This window comes from Gobio gobio (assembly GCF_949357685.1).
Source record: "Gobio gobio genome assembly, chromosome: 14".
NCBI lineage: Eukaryota > Metazoa > Chordata > Actinopteri > Cypriniformes > Gobionidae > Gobio > Gobio gobio.
The window spans coordinates 1,517,491-1,541,047 of NC_137107.1; the positions used below are offsets into that span (position 1 = coordinate 1,517,491).

General features: G+C 40.6%; 1 protein-coding gene across 1 annotated transcript; it reads left to right on the forward strand.

Moving 5' to 3' along the window:
- The first annotated feature begins 385 nt into the window (after positions 1 to 385).
- Positions 386 to 21,271, forward strand: LOC307137751 (neoverrucotoxin subunit beta-like). The gene is made up of 7 exons (XM_079835638.1): positions 386 to 507; positions 2,898 to 3,010; positions 3,136 to 3,208; positions 12,640 to 12,732; positions 12,889 to 14,592; positions 19,531 to 19,566; positions 19,785 to 21,271. The coding sequence occupies exons 2-7, from the start codon at positions 2,921 to 2,923 to the stop codon at positions 20,348 to 20,350; spliced, it is 2,562 nt and encodes an 853-aa protein (XP_079691764.1). The 5' UTR covers positions 386 to 507; positions 2,898 to 2,920; the 3' UTR covers positions 20,351 to 21,271.
- Positions 21,272 to 23,557: the final 2,286 nt, after the last annotated feature.

Consider the following 23,557-nt stretch of genomic DNA (forward strand, 5'->3'; position numbering starts at 1 on the left):
ACTCATTTGCATACTGTACACAGTTAGAAGTCTTTAAAGTGTCATTAAAGTTTACCAATGCATTTTTCACTTTCCAAACCATCATCAGAATACCCTTGGCAATATTCTAAACAAATAGACACCACACATGATAGAAAAAGGATTGAACTGTTCATTCATTTGTTCATTAACAGCTGAATCTGTGTAAGCTGTTGCAAAACAAATAGCTGTCACTGAGAATACTTATTTCTCTGAATAAGTATAAAATGGATGTGTGTAGTTTACATAAACTGGCCATTAACTGGGCCCCGGAATGTGCTGTCCACTACAATTGTATTCTGCCAGAAAGCATTTCACGGTCCAAAGGGCAATGACTCAGGCCACTGGCCACCTCCCCTCTCCAATCTTTCACAACATTTCCCGACATTGCATGTTTTCACTAGGCATTTCTTCAGTAGCAGGACTATAAATATCACTACAGATTTCTGATCAGCTTCAGACTCACCATATCAAGAACAGAGACTCCAGGTAAGATGTGATTTTAGAACAATATGAACAGGCAGTGTCAGTGTTATTGTGTTGGAGTGAAGGTTGAGCAAAGCTTCACAGCAAATTAATCTACATGTTCACTGAAAGGAAAACTAGAACACTAGAAAGTGCAAGGTTATATTTAACGATTATTTGATATTTTAACTGTTATATCTGATAAAGAGGGTTAGGTTTTTTTTTCTTTACATTATCTTACTCTTCACATGTGGGATGTAGCATTCGATCCATGAAATATATATTGTGTAATCAAAATGAATTTCAATAGTTAAAAATATTGCAGTATTATTATTATTAAAGTATTATTACTGGTATATAAATCAATCTATGATCTAGGACCTCAATACACTGCAGATCATAGAATAGAATATTAGAATATATCAGATCTCTCAGATCATTAGGATCACATCAGATTCACAGTGTATGAAATGTGCTATACAAAAACAAAATTGCCTTTCCTTGCCTCATGTCTGTGTGGAAAGTAGGGCTGGGCCGATAAACGATCTCATATTGAATCATGATAAAATTGATGTCAAGAAAGATGATAAGCTCTGGACATTTTTACTCGATATGGATTAATCTAACAGCCAATCACACAGCAGAAATAAGTGTGACAACAGGCAGTCGGTCAGCGTGCAGCTTTTAGCTTGTAAATATACAATATATTGTCAATATATGCTCGTTACCTATTGACATCGTAAGCTATTGAAAAATAATCTTATTTCTGTTTGGGACAGAAAAAGGAAACATGATTTCAATCAGAAACAAGATAATTTTTCTCACCCCATTGGCAGATAAGTTTGCTTGTTTTAAGCAAAAATTCACTTCATTTTGATTTTATTTTCAAGAAAACAAGAAAAAATATCTTATGTCATTTTACTTATCTAGTATATGCATCTTGATTTAAGAATTTTTAGATATTTAGACTAGAAAAAAGACAAAAATACTAAGTAAGAAGAGCATTTTTTGCAGTGAACCTGTTTCATGACTAGAAGCAACATCAGTCATTAGCACATGCAGAAACTAAGAAATAATTTTTTTCAATTAAGATATTTATTTTGTTAAAGAAAAATGACCGGAAAAGTGTTTGTCATGTTCTGACAATAAAGAGTGTACAATAAAATAATACAAAAACACAAATAAGGGTCTACTTTTTACAACTTTTACTTTTATTTGAAAGAAATAAAGATTTTTCATTTATCTTGATAATTATCGATATCGACTAATATGAAATTTTTTTTATCATGATCATTGTTTTGGCCATATCGCCCAGCCCTAATGGAAAGTATTCGCTGAGTTTTGCTTAATTTTTTAAGCGCGTTTCAGAAAAAAGTTCAGAGACTGTGATGACAGTTTGCGCACCCTGTTTGTTTTCTTTATTTTACAAAAGCATACATTTTTGTCATTATTGTGAGTGTACACTAATAAAAGTAGACACTTCACAGTTTTGAAAGATGTATTACTCGTCCCTGTTTGACAAAAATGACAGAAAATATTAAGTTAATTTAGCTGCTATGTGGAAAAAAGCTACCAAACCCATAGGGTTAAATACTACACATATTAACATTAGCAACGCAGAACCTTGAACTGAGGAAAACTCAGTGCTTAAATACATGTGGAGCCAATTTCATATGGCAATAATTTGTATATTATTGAACTTTGCTGCGTCATGGACCTGCCATGTTTGCTCCTCCGCACAACATCGCAAGAGGGCGATCTCATCTGCTTTTGTGATGAACGCAATGCATGCTTTGAACACGAACATTGATTACTATGAAAACAAAGTGCCAAAGATGACTGTTAAAGCACAAGAGCAATGGCTTAACCCGTTGATCGGAAGTAGAAGGCAAAGGAGACAAATTGAAACTTTGCTTGAGGACTCTGGTAATGTTGACACTGTGTATGCACGCATACATTGTGAGTTTGCACAGTCCTTTATTGCATTCCAAGAAATTAATAATGTAACCAGAGAACTTATGTCAGATGATGAGGCATATTTAGATCATTTACACTGGTTTGAACCCAAGTCTCAAGCAGTTAAACACTTTGTAGACAAGGTCAAAGATTGGATTGAGAAGATTGGAGTAGAACTCAAATCCAAAGAGGCAGAGCAATGTTTCACAGAGGTTGAATGTACTGACAGTGCCTCAGTGGGTATTTCTTCTTCACAACTGCCTCTCTTTCCGGAAAAAATCTGGTGCTTAAATACACGTGGAATGATAATCAACAATACAGGTGAGCACAATCAGAAACAACAAACAAACAATGAGAACTGTGACAGGGAAAACAAAGCAGAATATGACAATAAAAACTAAACAAGGCAATGATGTGGTATGCATCTCCTTAACTGACCTTCACTGATATTCACACAGGTCTCCTTGTTGACGATTCCAAGATGGCGGCACTTATGATGTCCCTGAAGCAGCCGAGCTGGATCTACTGTACATGTTTATGGTTGGCAACACTAGCTGTGGTGAATGCACAGGTAAGTGCACTCCCTCAGACAAAATGTGGAAGTGTAAACAGATTTTTTTCATGAGATTAAGATTAAAAAATATTATCTTTTTATTTTTTAGAAAATTATTTTATGAACCATTCTTTCCAAAATAGGAAGTGCTACAACCCAAACCTGACAAGCTTCAGATTTTAAACGAAGACACCAAAGGAAACCCAAAATATCCTGGTAAGATTGAAATGTTACAAAATGTGAATGTGCCATCAACAATATCACAGGGACAGATTCAAAATCATTAGAAAGAGACATTGTCTCAGGTTATGTATGTAACCCGGTTCGAGGGGAACGAGACGCTGCATCATGGAATTGATGCTTCAAGATTCAAGAGTTTTATTTGTCACATACTTAGTATATACAGAATATATAACCAGCAGTGAAATGTAAACAGGTCAGCTCCATAGACAAATAACAACAGAATTTACAAATAAATATAACTACGGAAAGACAAAGAAAAAGGTATGTGATAGATCCGCTGCTGTCTCTTCCTGAAGTCCACAATCAGCTCTTTGGTTTTGGTTACATTCAGAGAGAGACAGTTGTCCTAGCACCTAGATGTTACTCTCTCTACCTCGTCCAAGTATGCAGTCTCATTGTTGTTGGAAATGAGACCCACCTCAGTATCATCAGCAAATTTGATAATAAAAGTCGAGCTGTGAGTGGACGCACAGTCATGCGTGTAGAGAGAGTAGAGCAGGGGACTCAGGACACAGCCCTGTGGAGCTCCAACACAGGGTGATGGAATTGGAGATGATCTAGCCTAATTTCCCCACTTGAGGTCTGCCAGTGAGGAAATCTTGAATCCTGTAGGAGAGTGAGTGATTCAGGCCCAGATCCAGGAGTTTGGAGGTTAGCTGAATGACAACTATTGTGTTGAAAGCTGAGCTATAATCAATGAATAGCAGCCTAACATAATTCCCAGTTTTATTGTCCAAGTGTGTGAGTGAGGAGTGCAGGACGTGAGAAATGGCATCGTCAGTGGATCTGTTGGGACGATAGGCAAACTGAAGAGGGTCCAAAGTATCCGTAAGGAGTAAGGAGGAGCAAATGGTGTTTTTAACAAGTCTCTCAAAGACCTTCATGACTATCGACGTGAGAGTGACTAGACGATAGTCCTTTAGGCAAGATGGTTTATTGTTCTTAGGCACTGGGATGATGGTTGATTTTTTTAAAGGAGGTGGGAACAACAGAGGTATCGAGGGACTTATTAAAGATGGATATAAACAGACCTGTGAGCTGATCTGCACAGGATCTCAGAACACAACCAGAAATATCATCTGGCCCGCTGCTTTCCTGACATTCACTCGCTTAAGTGCCCTCCGAACTTCGTCCTCTGAGACAGTGATTACATGATTATCGCTGCTCTGATTGGTTCTTTCTGACGCGCAGAGTCCGGCGACCCGGCGACGGGTCTGCTCTCACCTCTGCAGAGGATCTATTCCCAAAGGCACAGATGGTACTCAGTCCCTGCCACAGGCAACGGAAGTCAATTAGTTGGAAATGAGACTTTGGTGTTTGGTGGGCTGTAACTGCACGTCGGAGAGCATAACACGATGCTTTGTAATCGCTCATGTTCCCAGACAAGAGACTGGCATTGTATGCAGTAGTGCGTTATTTCGGTCTACCCATGGTTTCTGATTAGAAAAGGACAGAATTGTTAATGTCTCTGTAGCCTGCTCTTCGAGAATGTTGGCAAAGCTTAAAGCTTCATCCCTGAACTCGCAGACGTCAGATGAACTCGCCCGGAACATGTCCCAGTCGGCATCATCAAGAGATGCCTGAAGCATTGTTTCTGAGTGGGCAGACTAATGTGATACAACCCTCAAAACCAGAGGTAAACAAACAAGCTTTTGTCTATATTCCGGTGTGAGGAAAATGGCGGCATGGTCCGGTTTGCCAAAAGCTGGTAGTGAGCGAGATTTATAGTCATTTTTAAACTAAGAGTAGCAGTGATCCAGAGTATTTGGCCCTCTAGTAGTACAGGAGATATGTTGATAAAAGTCCGGCATGACCTGCGTGAGGTTGGCTTTGTTAAAGTCCCCCTCGATGATAAACGCGGCATGAGGATGCATGTTAATGTAGACGCTGAGCTCATCGTGAAGTTTAGACAAAGCCACACCGGTGTCTGCCTGTGGTGATATGTAAACAGCAGTAATGATGATCGATGAAAACTCTCGGGGCAGATAGAATGTACGGCAGATAATGGACAAATGTTCCAGATGAGAAGAGCAGGAGTGCGACAGAATGGAGATGTTCCTGGGGTCATGAAGCACACTCCACCACCTTAGTTTTACCAGACTCGACTGTCCTGTCCCTCCGTAAAACAGAGAAGTTATCAGATGGCGTTACAGCTGAGTCCGGGACCGAGGTCGTGAGCCATGTTTCAGACAAACAAAGGATATTACAGTCTCTGATGTCCTGTATCCTGGCTCTAAGATCGTCCATATTATTCTCCAAGGATTCGACATTTGTGAGCAAAATGCTCGGCAGAGGAGGGCTGTGTGCCCGTTTCCTCAATCTGACTCGGATTCCAGCGTGTGTCCCACGGTGTTTCTTGGTCCGGCGCTTCAGGGAGTTGTTCAGGTAGCCATTGTTCAACCGAAGGATCTCTGGTGGCTACAACAAGGAGGATAAAGCATCACAAAAAAAGGTCAGTGTAGCGGTAGCAGAAGAGTCCAGAAGAGTTCCTTTGACATAACAGATCAGTGCAGATGTTATGTGCATAAAAAGAGAAAGCAAAAGTGAGTAAAATAGTAAATAAAAACACAGTCTATACAGAGCGACCTGATCAGTGACCGAACACGGTGGCGCCATTAGGATGAAGAATGCCTGCTGCAGAACCAGTGTTGCCTGGTCTGATGAGTCTCGATTTCTGTTGAGACATTCAGATGGTAGAGTCAGAATTTGGCGTAAACAGAATGAGAACATGGATTCATCATGCCTTGTTACCACTGTGCAGGCTGGTGGCGGTGGTGTAATGGTGTGGGGGATGTTTTCTTGGCACACTTTAGGCCCCTTAGTGCCAATTGGGCATGGTTTAAATGCCCCGGCCTACCTGAGCATTGTTTCTGCCCATGTCCATCCCTTTATGAGCACCATGTCCCCATCCTCTGATGGCTACTTCCAGCAGGATAATGCACCATCACAAAGCTCCAATCATTTCAAATTGGTTTCTTGAACATGACAATGAGTTCACTGGACTAAAATGGCCCCCACAGTCACCAGATCTCAACCCAATAGAGCATCTTTGGGATGTGGTGGAACGGGAGCTTCGTGCCCTGGATGTGCATCCCACAAATCTCCATCAACTGCAAGATGCTATCCTATCAATATGGGCCAACATTTCTAAAGGATGCTTTCAGCACCTTGTTGAATCAATTCCACGTAGAATTAAGGCAGTTCTGAAGGCGAAAGGGGGTCAAACACAGTATTAGTATGGTGTTCCTAATAATCCTAGGTGAGTGTATGTTAATGAATACCCCGATTCTAATTTTCTGGAGGAAGACCTTCTCTTGCTACGGTGATTCATGCGGTGAAGGGAAGAAATCTTGAAGTGTGACAGAAGCTGTGCAAAATAGCTCTGACCATACCCAGGGTAAAGTCTATGCAGGAGGAAGCTACTGCCAGGGCCTGCAGATCTCCAACTCTTTTGAGCAACATCAATGCAAAAAGTAGAGCCTACTTAAAAGGGAGAAGCCTCTCCGAGGCTGACTCTAATGGCTCAAATAGAGCCTCTGATAAAAACTTTCCAGGACATGAGAAAGATCCCAAAAAGGAACTCTGTCAATTTAGGTCAGAAAATTGTCTTTTGCTGGAATTTAAAACTGCCCTAACATCCTCTGTTGAGAGATAGGAATCTATAAGCTGTTACCTTTCACTGCTCTTTCACACAGTAAGCACGAGCGTCACGTCAGCATCACTACACCGTCACTGCAGCTGCAGACACAAGGCTCCGAAGCTTAGTGAGCCTTTCTTTTAGTGAACTCATTTTCTTTTTAGAAGTTGGTCATTTATATTCTTGATAGTCCTGAAAGTTTGTTAACATGGGGTGTGTACAACATTCCCATGTAAATGGTAAACAACATACACAACCAAAAAAACAGCTCTAATCACGTTGTTTCAGTTATAGTTCGATATGTTTACAAGACTGCGGATAAAAAACGAATAAACATAATAAACTAAGTTAGACCATATTTTCTGATTGTTTACATTTGTATAATGTTTTTGTTAATTCTTGTTAAAGCAACGTTTATTTTGTGCATTTTGTGTGAAATCATATTTATTTTGTCAATCAAAAATGTGCTTTAATAGGCTCAGTGCCGAGACCCCAGCTTCACTGCTGCTCACGCAACGCTCCTGCTCCCGGTGTGAATGCACTCATTGCTTAACATGCATGCCAGGAAAAATATGCACTGCCACTCATGGCCACCACTGCATGAAAAGTGGGATTTTCGACCCCGTAAACGCCTGTATACTCCCGGAAATCTCCCTAATTTTCGGCAGTTTTCGACAATTTAGAGGCAGCGAACGTCGCGTTCGTCTGTGCCACAAATTGTCGTAAACGAACCATGACGTAGGTGGAGAGCCCCCCGCGGAGAGACCGTGCGGAGGTGCGACGCCTCTAATTAGCATATGAATAGCAGCGAAACCAGAGAGTCAACGGCCAGACTTGAATTTACTCACTCAGTATTGGCTGAAGCCACTACATTTAAAAAAGAAAAATCCCTCGTGATTGGTTGGCAGATCACTGCAAACCAATCATTATTGGTCCCCCTTGCTCATTATAAATGTAAACCCCAATAATAATAATAAATATATAATTTATGTTGTAATAATTTGTTTTATATTAATGTTATTGTGCTATGAAGTATTCATACCATCAAGGAATATATGGGAAAATTATACGGACCGTGCTGTTTATTCAAAGAAAGAGCTTCATTTATAAGCATACAGCTGTTCTTTCAAAGAAAGGGCTTCATTTATAAAACACAGCTGTTTATTCAAAGAAAGAGCTTTATTGTTAAACACACAACTATGTACAGTGCAGCAGTAATGTCTCGTAATGTAATGTAAAGTTCGGCGTGCTCCAGGCTACGAGAGGGCGGTGGCCGCACAATCCATCCAGACACCCCGTCAACAATGCCGTCTTCCTCGTCAGATATGAGTTCAATGGTCGCGGACTTCCAAATGTCCACCTCATCCAGCACACTCTCGCTTCCAGCAACTGTAATACAATCCATAAAGACAATAAGCAGCCTGAAAAATACTCACATTGACAAAAAACGGATCTAATATAATAAATCTTACCCTTTTTCTTCTTGATCGACTCTGAGGTAAACTTCGCAGTTTCCACCTGCGATGTAAGTTCAGGTTGTTTGTATCTTAAGTTCAGGTTGTTTGTATCTGAAGCTCCGGCGTGTCGATTCATAATACGTCTTACAGGCAGCTGGAAAACAATTACATGAGACTGGTATTACTGAAAACAGTCACGGTAAAATTAAACAAGGAATGAGAAACACATTAGAAGTTACTTACACACAATTTCGTCGTGATCAGCGGTTAAATCTGGACTCGCGGAAATCGCTCCAAGCAGATAAGAGCTCACGGCTTCGTTATGAGGCGAGGATAGTCTGTGAAAACAAAATGTGCAGTTTTAAGCTCGGATCTATTAACGCATCCATTTCCTTATACAGCTGAATAAAAGCATATTCTTTAAATCGTAACGTTACATTACCCATGCTCTGGTTCATAGCGCCTGCAGTTTGCCTCAGAGTTGTGAAGACGCCAGACAGCTGAAAATTAGTCAAAAAAGTTAGCTGCGTCCATGCAGAGGAGTTGAAGGGGAGCTGAAGGCGAAATGGCGTCCTGTCGTTGTTGATCACGAAAAAGCAAAGCAGCAAAAACACAAAGCAAAAAGAGTCCAAGGGTCCGTCCACACGGAGACGCGTATCACTGTATACGTATACATTTTTTTATCGTATTGGCGTTTCGTCCACACGGATCCGGCGTTTTGGGAGACTGAAACCGCTATTTTTTGAAACCGGGTCCTAAAGTGGATACATCTGAAAACGACACCCTTGCGGTTTCGTGTATACGGCCAATCCATCTATTTTGTGAAACGATGATGTCATCACACCACGTCCTGCGCAGGGAAGACTTAAAGGGGATACAACTACGGGCACTGGGCATGCGCACATCAATACTGCGTTGTTTAATTACTGTATTTGCATTATTATAAGGGTATGTTTAGGGTTGGGATAGGTGTATGTGTTAATAAAACACATCTGGTAAGTAGCACATTTATTTATTGTTATTTTATTGTGAGATTTTACCTCACCTCCGACTGTTGCCGTACCCCTTCTAGCCACAACTCTTCTTCTCCGTTTTTAGTGTATTTCTGTGGCAGAATTACAGTGCCACATACTGGCCTGGCATGTATACTACATCGTTTTGAGCCGTTTTCATGCTCTCCTGTGTACGCTGATATATCTTGAAACGAGGGGGAAAAAAAGATCGGATAGGGAAAGTTCTGGCTTCGTGTGGACATGGCCCAAAACACGTCTGTTTAAAGCTCGTCTTCAAGTTTTGTACGCGTCATGGCCATGACCTGTGTGTGTGTGTGTGTGCGTGTGTGTCTGCCTGCACAGATGTGTGTGTGTGTGTGTGTGAGAGAGAGAGAGAGAGAGAGAGAGAGAGAGAGAGAGAAAGAGAGAGAGTCAGGAAATCAGTCCACAGAGGGGCTTAATTTATCCCTATATTCTTCAACCTCATTGAGGTTTCAGACCACCAGCTCCAGAAAAACCTATTATATTTATTTTCACTTTATTTAAGTTAATGGGTGTGGCAAAAGTGCTTCAATTACATATAGGCATAACAGTAACTTTTTATTTTGTGTGTATTTTTTTTTTTTTACATGGTTATTGCTAATGACATACAGAGTAATTAATCTACTCTGTTTGCCTGGACAAGTTGAATCTACTTAAAAAATTGGAGCAAACTGGTTGCCCTAAATTTTTTTTTTTAGTAATGTGAACTAAAACGAGTACATTTAACTGAAAAAATGTTTTAGTTTAAAAAATTCAGAACCTAGATAAAACTCCCCCTGCTGCTACTCTGATTTGCATTTGTGTAGCTCACAGCATGTTCATTTACATGATAAAGCCTCCTCTAGAATTAACCCTTTAAGACCTAAGGGTATTTTTACAATTAATTTTCCGCCTGGTGTTATTTACTAAAAAAGCTTGTAAAACATCAACCCTGTTGTGCACAGACAATTGACACACCTCTTTTTTTTCAAGAGAAGTTGCACTGTCAGTATGTTTGTGTTGCATTGATGTCACCTGAATGTAAAATAAGTTATGGGACCATAAAGACAAATGAAAACATAAAACGGAAATTGAATCCCTCAAATATTTATTGAAAACACACACAAATAAATAAAAGCTAAGCATATTTCCTCTGGAAAAATGTTTGTTCAAGTCTTTGGAGTCCTGGAACTCAGGAATAAACATGATAACTTATACAGAACCAAAACTATTTACATTTTTCCAAAAAAAGTCCAGGCGCTTTTGGCCTCTTTGGATTTTGGATATTTACTGGTGCCAAGCCTCAAAACAGTTCCTATCAGGAACTTCTCCTCAAACTTTCTCCTCAAACTTTGTCCACAAAACTACTCAAAACTGCAGCACGTCTCTCTCTCTATCTCCTCAATACTAGCCGTGCGTCTCTATCTCTCCACAATAACAGAGCTGTGGTTCGTGCGTAATGACGCACACCAACGTGGATGACGGATCAGCCTGTCATTGGTCAAACCCTCATCCAACATGGCAGCTAGCATCGCGCTAGCGGCAAAAATGACGGAAAATGTATAAATTATGGACATCAAGTGGATAAATCTTGGATGTAAGCGTTTTGATTTATTGCTGAACAACTCCAAAAAGATGCACATGTTCCAGGCTGGATAGAAAACCTTCTGTAAAGGCTACAAAGACACCAAAGACACCCCCGTGATGGCTAGCTCGTTAGCTTTCTGCTGGAAAAAACGGTAAGAAAATCGATAAAAGTTTCATGAAATAATATAGATATTTATCGGAGGTGCCGTGTGACGTCGTGGGCGATGCCGTCGGGCTCTGAGGGTTAAGGGGAGGGGGGGTCATGGGGGGACAACTGCCAAGCAAGGCCACGTCAATTTCCGTCAATTTCCGGCAGTTTTCAGTGTTGCCTGCAAATTGCCGTGCACAGTCGTAAACCTGAAGTTTCACGGCAATCTACAGTGCCACATACTGACGAAAATCCCATTTTCATGCAGTGCACGTGCCACTCATGCTTGCAGTGTGTGGTGAGGGGTGAAAGATTGACCCCTGCACTTGAGACAGGAAGTCCTTCTGAATGGGAAGCTCCCAACAAGCTCTGTCCAGAAGAGACACCAGATCGGAGAACCAGACTCGGGATGGCCAGAACGGAGTCACTAATATTAGATGAACCTGGTTTGTCGGGAGCAGAAATATCTGAGGAAAGATGTACAGGCAAAGCCTCTGCCACGTCTGTACCATGGCGTCCAGCACCAGTGGAGCTGGAAGAGGGAGGGCAAACCAGAGGCGACAATGGGTTGACTCTTTGTAGGCAAACATGTCCACTTCCGCTCTACTGTGTCTCTGCCATATGGACTCCAACACCTGTGGGTGGAGTTGTCATTCCCTGTGCCTCAGCCCTTGTCTCGACAGGGTATCTGCTTCCATATTTGCATGCCCCAGAATGTAAATTGCCCTCTGGGAGAGCAGTTTGATTTCTGCCCAGAGCAGGAATAGGGCCTGAATACGGGGTGCAAACACAGCCCTCTCAATAGAGACTCTATTGTAAGATGTTTAGAAGGAAAGCATGTGTTAAACGTGTAAATGTAAATATAGCATTTTATATGATTCTATCTATTCTGACTGAAAGTTTGATTCTGTGTTTGTCAATACATTTTCTTTGCTGCTTGCATCTTTATTTAATAATTTCTGCAGAACTAACTCTTTCCCTGCCATTAACAGAAATATATATATTGTAGGGGCACTATTACACATCTTCTGAAAGAGTAATGAATCTCCTGATCAAAACACAGGTGAAGAATAAGCAGAAACACGCGATATTATATGTAATCATATGCCTATGTAAAATAATCCGATCATCAACATTAAGCTGCCTAATGTTACTGAATGAAATGTCACCCCAGGACGAGCGATAGGACTGAGAAGCTTTGGGGTGTTGATGGACTCCATCTACTCCATCTGTGTTTGATCATCGCTCTGAATCACATCTGGATGTTGTATTTGACAAAAATATGTTTTTCAGCTTTTTGCTCAAATTTTGTATTAAACTTACCCATATTCAAGTGTTGAAAAAGTAACAGAGGTCTGTTCTTTGTTTGGATATATTGCATGTTCAGATATTCATACAAAAAATATTCTGGGGTCCAGAAACTTTTGTGCAAATGCTGGCAGTGGCTGGCAACTTTTAAAACAAAATTCTGGTGGGGAAAGAGTTAAACATTATTTATTATCACCATATGTAATTTTGTTCATATATATCATAAATATTCTTTTATTTGTTATTTACTGCAGCCTTGGCATCAGAGCCCATTGAAGTGGCAGCTCTAGGAAGACCTCTGTTTCCTGGTATGCTGTATGACTGCCACACGGATACCTTCATTCCAGGTGCTTTACCAACCTAAAATTAATAAATAAAAGGTTATTTTCCCCTCCTCACCAAATGTTGCATCACTAGTACTTGTGTAACAACACAATAAAACCTGCATGTTTCTTCAACAGTGCGTCCTCATACGTGACTGTTAAAGCCATTTCTCATTTCAGGTGTTAATCTGTGGGATAGGAAGTCACTGAGTGAAGATTTGGACACCCGTCCACAGCCCACGACAGATGTGAAGTTCAGTAGCTCCGACTCTCTCTCTAGTAAGTTCAGTCTCATGGATGTAAGTGCTTCCCTGAAGGCCAGCTTCTTAGCAGGGCTTGTGGAGGTGGGAGGATCTGCCAAGTTTCTGAATGACACCAAATCCTCAAACCAACAGTCCAGAGTAACAATGTATTACAGTGAAACCTCCAGATTCGAATCGCTCATTATGACTCAGCTGGGCCAGATCACCTACCCTCAGGTGTTTGAGCAGAAAACTGCAACTCATGTGGTCACGGCTGTTCTCTACGGAGCTCAGGCCTTCATGGTGTTTGATCAGAGATTTTCAGAAGAGGAAAATAAGCAGGAGATTGATGGACAACTAAATATCATGGTCAAGAAGATCCCTGGATTTTCTTTTGAGGGAAAAGGAGCTATAAATATGACAGATGGTGATAAGAAAAAGGCTGAAAGCATTGCTTGCACATTTCATGGTGATGTCCGCCTCAAGCAGAACCCCAGCACTTTCATGGAGGCCGTAGAGGTGTACAAGAAGCTCCCCACTATCCTGAAGGAGAATCCACAGAATGAAGTTCCAATCAAAGTCTGGCTCTATCCACTTTCTCTACTGGATCCAACAGCAGCTCAGCTGGAGAGAGAAATCCCCACACGTCTGGTTTCCAACACTGAAGATATAATGGAGGAGCTGGGAGAAGTAGAGAGGACATACAATGACCTGTCCAGAAAAACACTGGTGAATGTTTTCAATGAATTCAAAGAGAGGCTGCATTCATTTCAGAGCTCATTTAGCATTTACAAGACATTGATCCTGAAAGCTGTGGCCAGGGTCTTGCCTGCTATACGAAGAGGAGAGATGGAGGAGAAGTCACTGGAAGACATTCAGAAGATCCACTACAGCTCCCCTTTTAAAGCGGACAGGGTTAACCAGTGGTTAGGTCATGTAAAATCTGAACTTGACCTCTTGAGTTCTCACACCAAGATGCTGGAGGGAATCAAAACTGAAGATTCAGACCGTCTCAACTCCATTCTCCTTAATCCTAATATTGATGTTGTGGTGTGCTTGACCTTCACATCTATGAAGTATGAAGAACCGTATCTTTCAACCCTGAAGGATTTTCTGAAATCTGACAAGTTTAAAGAGCTAGATGGGGAGCAAAACATGGTTTCTGTGGCATCTGTCAGAAAGTGGTTCAGCGATCCTGCTGTCATCGCAAAGATGAGAGAGAACTTGTCTCTTTTCAGAAGTTTTTCAGAGGCTAATAAAGATGAAAAGAGATACCGCTTCATTATTTCTGCCATCTCCGATCCATCCAGTCCAGGCTCCTCCATCCGTCTGTATGAAAAAGGGAAGCTGACAGACACACAGTTCCAGCCCGTGTCAAAGCCTCCCCCACCAGAAATGAAGAAGGTCCTGGAGCGCAGTGTGTCCCTGAAACTTCAGAAGTCCCCGACTGGAGAAACTGTGCAGTACAGAGTGGAGTACCAGCAGATGAAAGAGGAACAGTGGCATGTCATAAACACACCTGATGAAAACTTTAATCTGACTGGTTTGAAGCTTGGACAGCAGTACATGATCCGCTATAGGATTGTGGGTAAAGTGGGAGTGAGTGAAGCCAGTGACAATATCGGCCCCATACCGTCTCCAGGTAAGTGTCATATGCACATTTCTTTGCATTCATTTTTATCTTTTTATAAGAAATATAATTAACTTAATTCACACAGTCAATGTTTGTATTGACAACCATATTTCCTAACAGGTGTAGCTATTAATAAATGTGTAAGATGTTGTAAAGTGTTTCCCAATTGACTGATTGATTAACATATTATTTCATTGCATATATTTCTTGCATATTATGTTGTTGGTTCAAAAAGTCCTTTAAGACACAGATATGGTATATTATGTATTTGATGTCAGATGTAGGCTACTGTACTACTGGGGACGATCATAGGCAGATGTAACAAACACACATTTCTCTGTAGGAAAACCAAAATCATTGCATTTTTGCAGAAAGATCTGTCATCCCTGAAAACAAAACGATTGCTTAAAACAAAGTTTTGTCATGAAACTCTAGAAGGTGCAGGCTAATATGTCTTTTAACTACCCGTTCGTAATCACATAGGGCCCAGCAGATTGGTTAATGCTGAATCTGTAGCCAATGAGCTTGCGTTTTGAACCTTCAAATACTCGAGTAGCATTTGCCTTAGCAGTGCACCTTGCTTTCAGAAACCCTCCTCCTTCCCCAGCTCCACCTGTATAGATCTCCTACGGGTAATTCATGTGCACTCTATTGTATAGCAGCAGCATGTCTTACTTGCTCACAGAAGCGTGTTGTGTATGTATTGGTAGTAGCAAGTCCCGTACTTGCTCTACATCTGCAACAATAACCTACTGCAGCGAATCAGATCTATTCTGCCAGAACCAAATATATCAACATTGTCATACCCATTACTATGCCAAAGAGAGTTCTAATGACAGAAATGTAAATAATATCTTTAACAAATGCAAATCTCATAATTTATATTCTTTAATAATAATCATTATTGATAATTCATAAAAAATGCAAAGCATACAGAAGTGCATTGTGAATCTATAAAATAAGGTTGACAACCAATTCAAGCTACACTGATAAAATGAGGATGTGAACAGATTCAGTAGTTTAGCAGATAAATTATAATAACTGCACACTATGAATCATTAGTTAAGCATTAGTAAATAGTTAATTCATCATTTATTAAGCATTAATAGACATTAATAAGCAGTTTATAAATACAGCTATAAATGCTTTATCTATAAGCATGTTGATAATATGTTTAATAATTGTATTTTCATACTTCATACTGTAAATTATCAATTTATCATTTCTAAATTATGTATTACATTATTTATAAACCAGTTAATTAGAAGTTGCAAGTGGTTCATAAGATCATTTAGAAAGTGTGTGTGTGTGTGTGTGTGGGGGGGGGGGGGGCATTACATTTACATTTAGTCATTTAGTAGACGCTTTTATCCAAAGCGACTTACAAATGAGGAGAGCAATAGAAGTAATCAGATAATCAGTCTTTACATATATATGATGACATGTAGATGGAGAAGAGAAGTGGTCCAAGCACTGAGCCCTGGGGATCTGGTGATTAACTGTGTCAAAAGCAGCAGACAAATCCAGTAAGATAAGTACTGTGGATTTGGAAGCTGCTCTTGCCCGTCTCAGTGCCTCCGTAACCGAGAGCAGGGCAGTCTCAGTTGAGTGGCCACTTTTGAAGCCGGATTGGTTGTTGTCCAGGAGGTTGTTCTGTACAAGAAACATAGAGAGTTGGTTGAACACAACTCGCTCAAGTGTCTTAGCGATGAAAGAAGAAGGGAAGAAGGGATACCGGTCTGTAGTTTTCTAAAAGTGCTGGGTTCAGAGAGGGTTTCTTAAGCAGTGGGGTTACCCGAGCCTGCTTAAATGCTGTGGGGAAGGTCCCGGTGTGAAGAGAGGTGTTGACAATGTGAGTGAGTGCAGGAGTAACAGAAGAAGAAATGTCCTGAAGGAGGTGAGTGGGGATAGGGTCAAGCGGACATGTAGTGCGATGATTGGAAAGGATGAGTTTGGAGACTTTTCTGCCTCGGAGAGCAGAGAGAAGGAGGGGAGCCTGTGTGTGATGGTTGTTGAGATGTGTGTGTCAGTTTGGTGTGGAGAATTGGCTGCTGATGTAGGAGGTTCTGTTTGTGAATGAGGAAGAAGGGGGGTGAGGAGGACAAAGAAGAGAAGAGAAAGTTCTGTAAAGTGCACGAGAGTCAGAGCAGTTGTTGATTTTGTTGTGGTAGTATGTAGTTTTAGCAGTGGAGACATTAGTAGAGAAAGAAGCGAGAAGAGACTGATACAGGGTTAGGTCAGTAGCGTTTTTAGTTTTGCGCCACTTCCTCTCTGCTGCCCGGAGTCCAGAGCGATGTTCGCGGAGAACATCAGACAGCCAGGGGGCAGAGGGGGTGGCGCGGGCTGGCCTGGATGAAACGGGACAGAGGTTGTCTAAGCAAGATGTTAGAGTGGAGCAAAGAGTGTCAGTAGCACTGTTAGTGTCCAGTGCTGAGAACTGAGCAGGTGGAGGGAGTGAGGATGAAACCATAGTGGATAGACGAGAGGGAGAGAGTGAGTGTATATTATGCCGAAATGTGATCTGCGGAGGAGTGTGTGTTGTGTCAGGAGTCAGTATGAGGTTAAGAGTGATGAGAAAGTGGTCTGAGGTGTGCAATGGAGTTACTAAAGTGTTGTCTGTGGAGCAGTAGCATGTGTAGACAAGGTCCAATTGGTTACCTAATTTGTGAGTAGCTGTAGTAGATACTCAGGCTGGTGTCGTTGTAATGGACAAGGTGTTGAAGTTCCAGGAAAGCATGTGTGTTCTCCTCTAGGGATTTGCTCCCCTGCGAGAGCAGGAGGATTTGGACAGCTACATCCAAGTTTTGGGGTCCAGTCATCTGTCATGGTTGTGTTCTGGTAGGAGATGGAAGTTTAATTACAAATACAAGACAGAAAGGCAGACAACATATCATAACAGTGACCGGACAAAGACAAAGTGAACAAGAGGAACTTAAAAAGCAGACAGAAACGGGATAAATAACACCTGAACAGAACTAACTAACGAGGGTAACCTAGGAAACAGACGCGTGGCGGGAAACTAAGACAAAGTACTGAACACTGATTTAAATGTGCTTATCAGAGCGAATGACAGAGCCGCTGATTGTGACATTTATAGCCTTAGAGTAAAGGGACTTCTTTTAATAGAAAACAAAAACGGAAAGGTTTAATATAGGGTAGAATAGATATTGCAAATCTAGACAATTACAGTAATATAAGGGTTGTCTATATTCTAAATTAATAATGAATATGATCTGGTTAGATAAAATTATTTGAAATTAAATTAAACAAAACTCCTGTATTGTTTGTCTTGTATGAACGCGCAGCTTTGAGCATGCTCGAGCTGCATGCTCTTCTGTCCTTGTGAAGTTTGTGTGCGGAGCGGGGTGTTCGGATCCCAGCACTTTTTAGTTTGATTTCGGGTTTGTGTTGGGATACAGATATTCATTTGGATTTGTTGTGAGCGCACAGAATGGGCATTCGCTCGTTCTCGTGCACTCTGTCTTGTTGTATGAGCGTGTGCTCTTCTGTCCGTCTGTGTTGTGTTCTGTGTAGCACGTGGTTCGGGTTTTCATCGGCCGCATGCTTTCTTGCCATGTTTTGTGTGAACGTGGCTTATGAGTTTTCATTGGCTGCGTGTTCATGTGTTGCCTTGTGTGAGCACATGGTTTGTGATTTTGTTTTCACTAGTCATGTGCTTGTGTGTTTGTCATGTTTAGTGTGAGCACATGGCTTGTCATGTGTTTCTTTGTGCCATGTGCTCTCATGTCTATTGTCTATTGTCTAACCCCGCCCACTTTGTTTCCTGTTTATTGGTTCATTTGCCCCACCTGTCTTTCCTCGTTACCCTCTTTTGTTTGCTCCCTATTTATTCTCCTTGTGTTTGCAGTCCTATGCTGGATTGTTGTCGTATCTTACTTGTGTTTCCCTTCAAGTCATGTCAAGTCAAGTCGAGACTTGTTTTATCCCCTCTGGGTTGTTTTTGTTTGTCTTGTTTTATTTTATTATTTTTATTAAAACCCTTCTGCATCCCTGAGTCCTCGCCTCATCCCTTACCTCAAACCTGACACAGGGATAGACTTAACAGATGTAGGACTAATTGTATGTATTATTGTAAAAATATTTTCAAAAATATGTTTTTGTGATATCAGTATTTAAAACCAAACATTAATGATGCATGAGTTTAATAATTAGAACTAAAATGTGGCATCCATGTTTTCACAGAAATTCTCATAATAAACAGGAGTATTATAGAATAGGCTAATCAAATGACTGATCAATCAGTTAAAACTCAGTTCTGTTCAATCTCAATCCCCCTTACAGTTGCCATGTTATTTCTCACAGTTTACAGATGTAAAGGGTTGTGTTACAGACGGTTGAGGCAAAGACGAGAAACGGCACAATATAATTATAACAGTTACGATTTTATTAAAACTTAAACACACAAACAAATACTCAGGAATCTTAGACTAAAAAACATGTAGAAATAGTATTAATAACTGAATCATGTTTTCTTGCTAAACACACACTAAATGTGATTATGGCTGGCCTTCTTTTCTACTCTGCCGCTCTGACAAAAGTTCATTACAAATAGTAATTTAAACCATAATTATAATTACATACTGTATAACTGCTTACACATAAAGTAATCCCTAGTGGTTTAACCCGAGTCTTATGACGCGATACGATAACTTTATGATGAACAAAGTGAAATCTGAGTCCTATTCCCTCTCCAATCAAATCTGTGATCAGTTGATGTTCTACAGAAGCCAAATCAAATAGGGGGACATGTCAATAGTGTCAAACCCTCAATAGTGCTCGTGTCAGGATTTGGGCTCTGAAAACAGCAGGAACATTTCTCTAAATATCTTCTGTGTTGGAGGATTTCTGCATGTGTAAGCAATGGATGCAGGGATCATTTTCTCTTGACATGATAATCACACTCTTCATGTCTGTTGATTTCCACAGCCGCTGATCCCAAGACCAGAGACGACTTCCTACAATGTAAGTCACTGAGAACACAAGCAGAAAAACTCATGAGTGTGTTCATGTTCTTCCTGGAGAAGAGGAAAGAAAACATGACAGAAGAGTTTTAGAGTTGATCATGTAAATGATGATTAAACTGAACTGAGACACTGCTGATATATTGAACATGAAGAGTTCAGCTACATTAAAAGATCAGATTCATAATTCATAATTCTGATGTGTTTTCTCTCCGTCAGACTCACTTCGACTAAATCCGGACCTGAATACAGCCCATAAACACCTCTGTCTGTCTGAGGGGAACAGAGCGATTACTTACACTGACACAGAGCAGCCGTATCCTGATCATCCTGACAGATTTGATCATTATCTTCAGGTGTTGTGTAGAGAGAGTGTGAGTGGACGCTCTTACTGGGAGATTGAGTGGAGTGGACTTGTGTTTATATCAGTGTCATATAAGAGCATCAGCAGGAAGGGACTGGGTGATGAGTGTGTGTTTGGATATAATGATCAGTCCTGGAGTTTGTACTGCACTTCCTCCAATTGCACATTTTTACACAATAACAGAGGGATTAAACTCAGAGTAAAGCCCATCAGCAGTAGAGTAGGAGTGGATGGTAATATATATAGTGTAGGAGTGTATGTGGATCCCAGTGCAGGAACTCTGTCCTTCTACAGCGTCTCTGGAGACACAATGAAACGCATCCACACAGTCCAGACCACATTCACTCAGCCGCTCTATCCTGGGTTTGGGTTTGATTTTGGATCATCAGTGAAACTGTTGCTGAATCAGAATAGACTGTAGAGAGATTCTACCCATAATGCTTTTAGCTCATGATAAATCAGTGACAGTGAGATGTTATAGAGTATCTTCATTACAATAATACTACAACTGAACTTCTGTCACTGAAATAACGTGTGTGTGTGTGTGTGTGTGTAATAAATCTTCATATAGACAGTGAGATCAGTGTGTGTGACGGTGTGTGTGTGTGTGTGTGTGTGTGGTATGTGTGCGTAAAAAATCCTCATATAGACAGTAAGATCAGTGTGTGTGACGCTGTGCTTTTCTCAAGCTCAGTTTGTGTTGATGGAGATCACATTAATTTAGTTTTATTACAGTGTCACATCAGTTGTTTACAATTTATGTATGTATAATTGTGATTTGTTAAACATATTTTAATCCATGTGTGTTTAGGGGTCCATGCACTGACGCTGATCTAATTTTACACATACCTGAGAAAGTCATGTCTATTTTTTGGTTTGTTTGTTTGCGTCACTGATAAATTCAAACGTGCTTCCACGCTTTGGCTGGTGCTGATCCAGAGACGATGCGCTTCATATATCACTTTTCATATATCACTATTCATATATCACTATTAAACCACATAATGTTTATTTGAGGTTTCAGAGATTTAAATCGATATTTAAATGAATTACTAGCCTATATAAAAAAGACTTTACTAAATTTAAATTCCATACACTGATATCAATGAAAGCTGCTTTCAATTATAATTTAAATAAATGTATTAATATCAGACACACATTGTGCATAAAACAATAAAGTTTGTTGTTCTCCCATGTTCACTGGCCAGGCCACTTAAATATTTCGGGGAAAATTGATGAATTTACGTCACCCATTAACATATCAACTAACATTATAATTATAAAAGTGTGAACAGCTCTGGACAGAACATGAACAGCTTTTAATAAATTTCTATTATTATACTAATATACTATTATTTTTAGTAAATTACTCCAGGATTATTCCTCAACGCGTCTCAAAATGATGTCGCTGAAGTATAGCGCTTCACTTTTTGTGTTTATTTAAGTTGATGTGTGGGCGTCGATCTGTTCTCATGGGTCGCGTCAGTATTTTAATCTCAATAGAACGCGCGCTCCGTGGTCGTGGCATCATTAACACTTATGAAGAGGCTCGTGAACGACTGACATCTCTCTCTTTTCAAACTGATTACATAAACACAGAATATTTGTTTTCGATTTGATTTACATTATCTAAAACCTGACGTTTCTTTAGACATATGTCTCATGTTTGTGAGACAAGTATTCACTGAGCTAGAGTTCCTTTTCTGAAGACTATCTGAATGAACGTCTTTGACAGAGAGGCTGCAGATCACGCATCATGTTTGTTTTCTTTATTTTTCAAAAAGCACAAAAAATAGTTTTTATTGTGACTGTACACAAAAAATAGAAACGTAACAGATTATAATGATGTATAACACTTGCTTGAATGATAAAAAACAAGTTATTTGAGTCTTTTTGGCACTTAAAAAAATGAGTCGATCGCGCTGGCGCGAAGGCCGACTCGAGGGGGTTAATAGTCAAGATAATAGATGGGTTGGAACTAGGCTTTGCAGGACAGTGGCCTTCCAGGATCAGGATTGGACATGTGTTAGAGGCTTCACAATTTATAGTTTGTAGGGGTTATCGAGTTCTCATAGCACAGCATTTTATTCCTTATTAGCCATAAAAGCTCAACTGAACCCTGGTGAAAAAAGTATACTTTATTGTATTTCAAATATATTCCCTTTTCAATAGTATGTGTTACATCCTAAGACGTATTTTATTATTTGTGATTATTCTATGTGTTTTGTTTTTCCCCATGTCTACTGCTACCAGGCTCATGGGGTTGATTGGGATCACCTGTTGCTGATTTGCTGCCCATTAACCTCAGCTCCACTGATTGGCTGCAGCCAGGTGAAAGCCAGCATATAAAGCCAGCACTATCTCACAGCAAGCTGAGAGAGGGAGGGTTGCAAATGCTAACTTGCCACATGGACTTCGTTTTGCTTGCTCTAGATAGCGTCATAAAGTTGAGTACATGCTGCAGCATGGACTAGCGGTGCATAGACAGAGTTCATGAAGTTAGCCCTGTTTGTTAGTGCCCAAATCTGATGGCTCTTATCTCTTTTGTACAGACTTTCGTAAGGTTAACTCCTTAACAAAACCTGACTCCTTCCCTCTAGAGTAGGCTCTGCTAGATTTGTCACAAATTTAGACCTGTTAAAGGGTTATTGGCAAGTCCCCCTAACTTCACGTGCATCTGAGATTGCTGCGTTTGTCACTCCTGAACACTTCCTACAATATGAGATTTTGGCTTTCGGCATTAGAAATGCTCCTTTAGAAGTGCCGAATTGTGACACGTAACTAGATGATGTAGTCATCTATTCAAAAACCTGGGAAGATAATGTCAAAACTCTGGGGTTAGTATTCAGTCACCAGGCAGCTGCCTCCCTAACCTTGAATCTTGCCAAATGTGAGATAGGTAAAGCTGTGGTTACCTATCTGGGGAAACTAGTTGGCCAGGGTTGTGTCAAGCCAGTTGAGGCTACCATACTTGAGTTTCCTACACCCCGTAACAAGCATGATTTATGGCTATTCTTGGGTATGAGTGGGTACTACCGGGGATTTTGTTGTAATTTCTCCACTGTTGTGTCACCGCTTACAGACCTTCTCAGTACTACAAAGAGTTTTAAGTGGAGCACTGAGTGTGATAATGCCTTTAAGGCTGCAAAAGATCTCCTTTGCCATGCCCCAGTGTTGTCTGACCCTAACTTTGACCTGCCTTTCATACTCCAAGTAGATATCAGTGGTACTGGTGCTGGAGCAGTCCTGTTGCAGGAAGACTCCCATGGAATTGACCACCCTATCTGCTACTTCTCAAAGAAGTTCTCTAAATGCCAGCAACACTACAGTACGATTGAAAAGGAGGCACTTGCTTTGCTTCTAGCTCTTCAGCATTTCGAGGTTTACTTAGGAAGTAGTGCCATACCTATCGACATGTACACTGACCTTAACCCACTGATCTTTCTCTCCCGTATGACCTACTCCAATCAGCAGTTGATGTGCTTGGCCCTAATTGTCCAGGAGTATAACCTTAACCTCCAACACATCCGTGGAAAGACAATGTGGTGGCGGATGCGCTCTCTCCGCATATGACATTCTTCTTTCCGACTGTCACGAATGGTTGCAGCAGATGAGGAAGCAAGATCCA